The sequence below is a fragment of the Protobothrops mucrosquamatus genome, unplaced genomic scaffold, assembly GCF_001527695.2.
Source record: "Protobothrops mucrosquamatus isolate PMUCROS unplaced genomic scaffold, P.Mucros_1.0 scaffold81, whole genome shotgun sequence".
NCBI classification, from domain to species: domain Eukaryota; kingdom Metazoa; phylum Chordata; class Lepidosauria; order Squamata; family Viperidae; genus Protobothrops; species Protobothrops mucrosquamatus.
The window spans coordinates 1597050-1605797 of record NW_015386458.1 but is presented as its reverse complement, the minus strand read 5'-3'; the positions used below and the strand labels follow the sequence as shown (position 1 = coordinate 1605797).

Below are 8748 nucleotides of genomic sequence, written 5' to 3'. Positions count from 1 at the left end.
TAGAGAGCGTTACAGTAGTCCAGGCGGGAGGTGACAAGAGCATGAGTGACTGTGTGTAAGGCGTCCCGGTCCAGAAAAGGCCGCAACTGGTGAATCAGGCGAACCTGATAAAACGCCCCCCTGGTCACGGCCGACAGATGGTCATCTAAAGTCAGCCGTGAATCCAGGAGGACTCCCAAGTTGCGCGCCCTCTCTGAGATGACGTGGTCCCCAAAATTTCTAAACCAAACCATTTCAGTTCCAGAAGTGCTTTTTCAAAAGGCAATTAGACTTTCTTGGTTTTTCCTTGAAGATGTTTCGCTTCTCATCCAAGAATCTTCTTCAGTTCTGGCTGAACGGTGGAGGATGGAAGGATTTATATTCTGAGAAGACTAAGGAGAAACTTCCTGACATTTAGAACAATTAATCAGTGGGACAACTTTCCTCCAGAAGTTGTGGGTGTTCCAATACTGGAGGTTTTCAAGAAGAGATTGGACAGCCATTTGTCTGAAATGGTATAGGGTTTCCTGCTTGAGTAGGGGGTTGGAGCAGAAGACCTCCAAGGTCCCTTCCAACTCTGTTTTGTTCTGTTCCGTTCTATTCCACTCCACTCCACTCCATTCTATTCTATATTCTTTGCAGTCATCTGGTCATTAGCACCCTGAGGGTCAATGGTTAGTTCTCTGAGAGTTGTTGAGGCCACTTGAAGGTTTATATGTACCCTAGGGGTCACCCCAATCAGAGTGCAAATGGGCGTGGAACCTCTCAGAAATAGTATATTTCTGAATAGTGTTGCATTATTCAGGTGAAGTCACAGATAAACCTTCAAGTGGCCTCAACAACTCTGAGAGAGAGTGCTAATGACCAGATGACTGCAAGGAATATAAATCCTTCCATTTCCCATCATTCAGTCAAACCCAAAGAAGCTTCTTGGATGAGAAATGAAACATCTTCAAGGGAAAAACCACAAAAGTCCAGTTGCCTTTTGAAAGCACCTTTTAAACCACTAGAATAGAATAGAATAGAATAGAATAGAATAGAATAGAATAGAATAGAATAGAATGGAATGGAATGGAATGGAATGGAACGGAACGGAACGGAACGGAATAGAATAGAATAGAATAACAGAATGTAGAAGAGAAGAGAAGAGAAGAGAAGAGAAGAGGAGAAGGGAATAATGGAATGTAAAATGGAATAGGAATAGGAATCGGAATAGAATAGAATAGAATAGAATAGAATAGAATAGAATAGAATAGAATAGAATAGAATAGAATAGAATGAAGTGGAGTGGAATACAATACAACACAATACAACAGAACAGAACAGAACAGAGCAGAGTAGAGTAGAGTAGAGTAGAGTAGAGTAGAGTAGAATGGAGTGGAGTGGAGTGGAGTGGAATGGAACAGAGTGGAATGGAACGGAACGGAATGGAATGGAACGGAAGAGAAGAGAAATAACTTTATTGTCACTTTAAATGTACACTAATCATACACTAATTGTCACTTTAAATGTACACATTACAATGAAAATTTCATTGCATACAGCTCTCAAAAGGTAACCACTTCCAATATACACCGCACAAAGATGACAAAAATAAAAAAAATAAATAAATTATACATATACCCACATACACACTTTGTACAAGTTGCACTTTGGAAGATTCCCGCCCCCCCAAAGCCACAGAACCATTGTAATAGTCCAAATTCAGTGTAATTTAAAGAAGGATACAGTTAATGGGCTGAGACGATATTAATTAAAAGCATCTTCTAGAAGGACAAGCTGGTTGTACAATTTCCACTTCCTTGCTTCTGGAAAGCGTCCTTCAGATTTATGCCAGCAACATTCCTGTATGGCTTAATATAACCACCCTTTTATTTTCTATACCATGATCCTTTCTCTGCTCTTTTAGGATGAGAAATCTTATGAACAGATGAAGAGCAATTTAGGAGATGTATCTGCCATATCAGAAATCACAATGGTGAGTGCACCTGATCGACTACAAAGGTGGGAGCTGCGGGTTGCCTCTTTTCTTTCCAGGAATGTGGGGTCCAACATGTAAAGCAAATGAGTTAAGAGGACACCTGAACAAGGACAAGTTCTCCATCAGCATTACTGTTGAGCCATTGAATCGTGGTGGCGCATATGGTTAGAACGCAGTATTGCAGGCTGACTCTGCATTCCCACTGCCAGTAGTTCAATCCTCACTGGTTCAAGGTTGGTAAAATGAGGGTTGTTGGGGGCAATATGCTGACTCTTACAGAAGGCTGCAAAAACACTATGAAGCGGTACATAAGTCTACGTGCTATTGCTATCATCTATCTATCTATCATCTATCTATCTATCTATCTCTATCATCTGACTATCTATCTCTGTCTATATCATCTACCTACCTACATACCTATCTATCTATCTATCTATCTATCTATCTATCTATCTATCTATCTATCTATCTATCTATCATCTATCTATCTATCTATCTATCTATCTATCATCTATCTATCTCTATCATCTGTCTATCTATCTCTGTCTATCTATCATCTATCTATCTATCTATCTATCTCTATCTCTCTATCATCTATCTATCTATCTATCTCTATCATCTATCTATCTATCTATCTATCTCTGTCTATCTATCATCTATCTATCTATCTCTATCATCTATCTATCTATCTATCTATCTCTATCATCTATCTATCTATCTATCTATCTCTGTCTATCTATCATCTATCTATCTATCTATCTATCTATCTATCTATCTATCTATCTCTATCTCTCTATCATCTATCATCTATCATCTATCTATCTATCTATCTATCTATCTATCTATCTATCTCTATCATCTATCTATCTATCTATCTATCTATCTATCTATCTCTGTCTATCTATCATCTATCTATCTATCTATCTATCTATCTATCTATCTATCTATCTATCTATCTCTATCATCTATCTATCTATCTATCTATCATCTATCTATCTCTATCTATCTATCTATCTATCTATCTATCTATCTATCTATCTATCTATCTATCTATCTATCTATCTATCTATCTATCTATCTATCTATCCACTCATATTTATATATTTCTGGAAAGGAAGAGAAAATGATACCCTTATACATATGCATAGGACAGGTCATAGATGGTGTAAGCATAGATATTGATAATTAGCAAACCTTAAGTTACTTCCCTACCCTTCTGCTGTTGCTATCTTCAAGACTGAATTGTAGTCTTAATAAAACAAAGCAGATTAGTTATCTAATGAAAAAATTCAGATAAAGCCTACTGAGAACTAAGCAAGTCAGCCTCCATTAGCACACATGCCTTCTGTTGTTTTTTTTTATTATCTTGTTAACATGGTTCCATTCTTCCAAGAATTTATTTTCCTCACACAAACTGTGGCTGTGTTTCCTTTTCTTATGGCATTTAGTTCATTTTTGAAAGACCACATGCAGGACCGGTGAGCAAGAACTTCCCTGATTCATTGCATTTGAAAAAAGGAGAGGAGAGGAGATGGAAAGGAAAGGAAAGGAAAGGAAAGGAAAGGAAAGGAAAGGAAAGGAAAGGAAAGGAAACCGACATTCTGAAAATCAAAGCTCCAGTCTGTTGCATCATATCTATTTTCAGGAATGCTCTTAATCAGTGGTGACGAACCTTTTAGAGACCGAGTGCCCAAAAACTGCCCCCCATCCCCGCTCCGCCCTGCCCGCTGGGCCACCCACCACCTCCACGACCCTCCATAGATCACCAAGGCAGCCCAGCAGCGCCATGGCGGCCACGCCCTCTGCCTGTGCCCCACAGCATCAGATGTGCATGACGGGCTGCAAGGGCGGAGTCTCGTCCCCACTGCACAGCTACCCCATGTCCTTGGCTGTGCTGCTTCGCATGGGCCACGCCCGAGGACGGCTCTCCTCCAGGGGGGCTGCTGAAGAGGGGGCCATGGGAGGAGGTGGGGCTGGGACAACGGTGTGTGTGCCCACAGAGAGGGTTCCAAGTGCTGCCTCTGGCACACGTACCATAGGTTCGCCACCACTGCTCTTAATCTTCTTAAAGTTCTCCATGATGAAGGACTTTTCTACTTTCTAGTATATTGTAATTCTTGCAACAGTTACGTAATCTCCCCTTGAAATGTTGACCAGCCTTAAGATTTTTTGAACTTCATGCCTAATTAAGCACTTGAATTTCTCTTTTTTTGAGCTCCCCAAAGCTTTGATCGATTCTTCACACAAAGAACATAGAATAATAGAGTTGGAAGGGATCTTGGAGGTCTTCTAGTCGAGCCCCCTGCTTAAGCAGGAGACTTTATATCAATTTAAACAGCTGTCCAGTCACCCAAATGAGAAACCTCCAGTGATGGAGCACCCACATCTTCTGGTGGCAAGCCGTTCCACTGGTTAATTGTTCTCAGTGTCAGGAAGTTTCTCTTTAATTCCAGGCTGCTTCTCTCCTTGGTTAGTTTCCATCCGTTGTTTCTTGTCTTGCCTTTTGGTGTGTTGGAAAATAGTTTGACCCCTCATCTTTATAGGAGCCCCTCAAATATTGGAACATTGCTATCACGTCTCCCCTTTTCCTTCTTTTCACTACCCAATTCCTGCAACCATTATTCATAGGTTTTGGCCTCCAGCCCCCTAATCATAGGACGTGGGCCAAGCGCCTTAAAGGAGCCAATTTTGCTGAATTTAAATGAAAAACATGGGAATTCATAAAAGGATAAAGGTAGTTAATAATAATAATAATAATAATAATAATAATAATAATAATAATAATAATAATAATAATAATAATAATAATAATAATAATAATTTAATTTGTACCCCGCCCTTCTCCTCATAGGACTCAGGGCGGCTAACAGCCTCATAAAAACCACAATACAATAATACAATAATATCTATATTAAAAACCGAATTAAAAGGAAATATTNAAAGCCATGTCTTTAGGGCGCGGCGGAAGGAGGGGAGATCCGGGATCACCCGGATCTCTGGGGGTAGTTCGTTCCAGAGGGTGGGGGCTCCCACCGAGAAGGCCCTCCCCCTGGGGGTCGCCAGCCGGCACTGTCTGGCTGACGGCACCCTGAGGAGACCCACTCTGTGGGAGCATACCGGCCGATGGGAGGTAACCTGTGGCAGAAGGCGGTCTCGGAGATATCCAGGTCCGATGCCATAATAACAAGAGGGACTCCCGTCCCTATTTCCCTATTGAGCAGTGTTTTTCAATCTTGGCAGCTTTAAGACGTGTGTGAACTTCAACTCCCAGAATTCCTGGCTGGGGATTCTGGGAATTGAAATCCACCTATGCTGGCTGGGGAATTCTGGGAGTAGAAGTCCACACAAGGTAGAGAAACACTACCCTATAGAGTAGGCAGAAGAGCAGGTAAACCCAAAATCCCATGAGTTGCAGAGCTTTAATGAAATAGACTGTTCTTGATTTACTCATTCCTTCAACCCAGCCTTGGATTAACTATTAAGCAAAATAAATACACATCTAGGTCAACAAAGATAGGGTAAGCACCACAATGTTTTCCCCCCATCCTTGCCACCAAGCTCAACTTTAGCCAATGTTTTTATTGTTATCTTTCCCTGCTTGGCTTTACTCTCCATTGTTAAAGAAATTATTTGCTTTGGTGTGGTGAGTTATAAATGTATAAGGGTTGGGTTGAAGGTGTGGTCAAATGCCACCTTGGTTTCTGTCTCATGATGTGAGTTTCACTTCCGTCAAGGGGCACCATTGATGGTGTAAGGCAGGGGTCTTCAAACTTGGCTCTTTTATGACTTGTGGATTTCAACTCCCAGAATTCCTCAGCTAGCGTGCCTGGCTGAGGAATTCTGGGAGTTGAAGTCCACAAGTCATAATAGGGCCAAGTTTGAAGAGCCCTGGTGTAAGACATTGTGTCTCAACCTTACTCACTTGAAGATCTGTGGACTTCAACTCCCAGAATTCCTCAGCCAGCATGCCTGGCTGAGGAATTCTGGGAGTTGAAGTCCACAAGTCATAAAAGGGCCAAGTTTGAAGACCCCTGGTGTAAGGCATTGTGTCTAAACCTTAGTCACTTGAAGATCTGTGAACTTCAACTCCCAGAATTCCACAGCCAGCATGACTAGCTGGGGAATTCTGGGAGTTGAATTCCACAGATCTTCAAGTTGCTGAGGATGAGAACTACTAGCCCAAGTAAGGCCCAGGTAAGAAGGCTTCAGTTGGGTTTCATTTCTATTGTATTATATTCCTGATTATTTCTGGGTATTTCCAATCAACTGAGATTAGCAGAGGTAGATAAAATTCCTCCGCTTAGCAATGAACAAAACGTCTCTTCATTTCCCTAACTTTTCTCTATTTTGTCAGGATCTGAAAAATGCCAACTTCAACCATAGAAGTACCAACAATAAGCCTGTCACTGCCAACACAGACATTTCAGAGGCCAGATCAAGTCCGCAGGATGACCAAACATTTACTAACGGTAGTAACTGTTACAACGCCAACACACCTTGCCAAGAAGCAAACGAGACGGGTACATTTCCTAGAGACCTTCTGATTAACAAGACAGTGGATGAACTTCCGGACGGTGTGGATCCCACCAAAAAGGAGGTAGGGTGGTCTGTTCTTTTGGGCATTACACAATGGCGGGTTCACACAATGTACAATTTGGAAATGTTGCCTAGATGTTTGTTCCAAGAAGCTCATGAACTGCGTCACAGTAACAATGGAAGGGGAAGCCTCTTCTTCATCGTACAGGCTGTGGCCACATCTGGGGAGCGTTGTTGACTTTTTCAGAAATGGAGTATTTATGGAAGAGAATATTTGTAGGGTTGAACTGTGGGTTCCTTGGTGCTCTCAGAGTTTGGTGATTTTATTACAGAGGACTAGTTTGGTAATGAAACGTCTGCAAGAAAACCACCAAGCTCAGAGGGCACCAAGGACCTCAAAACTCCTGTTATTAAGCACGGCAATTATTAAGTCAACTTTGCCCCATTTTTACAAACATTTTTGCTACAGGTGTAAAATGAATCATTACAGTTTTTAAGCCTCCTTAATCTGGCTTCTCCTACTTCCTTGTCGGAAGCCAGCTGGGAGGGTTACAAATAGGATCATACACAGGCAGTCCTCGACTTACAACATTTGGCTTAGTGACTATTTGAAGTTGCAAATGCACTGAAAAATGTGACGTGTGACCATTTTTCACACTTACGACTGCTGCAGCATCCCGAATGTGATTTACATTCAGATGCTTAGCAGCTGACTCACATTTATGACCGTTGCAGTGTCCCGGGGTCACGTGATCCTCTTTTGCGACCTTCTGACAAGCAAAGTCAGTGGGGAAGCCAGATTCACTTAACAACCGTATTACTAATTTAACAACTTCAGTGATTCACTTAACAAATGTGACAAGAAAATGGGGTAAAACTCACTTAACAAATTTCTCACTTAGCAACATAAATGTTGGGCTCAGTTGTGGTCGTAGGTTGAGAATCCTAGATCCTATCGTAAGTACATGCTAGTTGCAAGTGCCTGAATTTTGATCACATGACCATGGGGATGCTGCAACGGTTCTGTGTGAAAAATCTATCATCAGTCACCTTTTTCAGTGCCAGATAACTTTAAACGGTCACTAAATGAATCATTTTAAGTCAAGGACTACCTCTTATTATTTATTTTGTTAGTGAAGGAATAATAATTCACTAAAGGGGGTCGTTTTTTTTATGTTCCCTGTGCAGTACTACCTATCTGATGCAGAATTTTGCGATATCTTTGGGAAGACAAAGGATGCATTTTACCAGATGCCTGCATGGAAACAGCAAAATGAGAAGAAACAGCATGGATTGTTTTGAACAAAGGGGCAGGTGGTTGGTGACACCTGAAAACAGGATTGTCTGCAAAGGGGGGGGCATAAAGACCAAGGGGGGGACAAATTTGTCTTAGAAATGTCAATGCAGGTAAGAAAGTGATGGGACTTTGGTTGCCTGGTGCCTAATTCATCTTGACTGTTTTCGCTTCCTGACTCAGAAAGAAGATGGATCTTAAAGAAAAGTTTCCCAACTTCAAAAGGACAATTTTAAAAATAAAATCTTCTCAAAATCTACATCGTCAACAACAATCTGAATGAAAATGATTTCCTTATTTTTCTCAGTTTGGGAAGATAGCACTTCATCTCCCCCACCCAAACAGAATTGTTCTATTATTTCAGGGGTCTTCAAACTTGGCCCTTTTATATGACTTGTGGACTTCAACTCCCAGAATTCCTCAGCCTGGCTGAGGAATTCTGGGAGTTGAAGTCCACAAGTCATACAAGGGCCAAGTTTGAAGACCCCTGCATTATTTGCACAAGAAATATGTGAAAGTTTCTCTCGGTTGTTGTTTATTTTTTAAAAAATATCACTTTATTTAGGCGTCCTACGTAAATGGAAGCAAAATGAGGCCACCCTTTGGAGGACGGCTGGTATACAGAGAAGTTGCATGTGAAAATATTTGACATTACTTGTCTGAATTTGGGGTGGAATTAAAGAGAGAAGTGAAATGCGCTGAATAAAAGTCAAGACATACTTTTAGATGCCAATCAGACATGCAGTAAGGACAATGCGCATCCATACTCAGTTTTGCACATACAGGTACTCCTTGAGTTATGACCACAATTGAGCCCAAATTTTGTGTTCTTAAATGAAACATTTGTTAAATTTAGTTTTGCCCCATTTTATGACCTTTCTTGCCACAAGTGAATCACTGCAGTTGTTAAGTTAGCAACATGGTTGTTAAGGGAATCTGCCCCCCTTTGCTTGTCGGA

At 41.2% G+C, this 8748-nt stretch overlaps 1 protein-coding gene across 1 annotated transcript in view; it reads left to right on the top strand.

The window, feature by feature from the left end:
- The window catches only part of VILL (villin like), a 60536-nt gene extending 52671 nt beyond the window's left edge, over window positions 1-7865 (top strand). The window contains exons 18-20 of the mRNA XM_015812412.1: window positions 1889-1957; window positions 6315-6557; window positions 7685-7865. Coding sequence (XP_015667898.1) covers window positions 1889-1957; window positions 6315-6557; window positions 7685-7798 — 426 coding nt within the window. The 3' untranslated portion in view covers window positions 7799-7865. The remainder of the gene's footprint in view (window positions 1-1888; window positions 1958-6314; window positions 6558-7684) is intronic.
- Window positions 7866-8748: the final 883 nt, after the last annotated feature.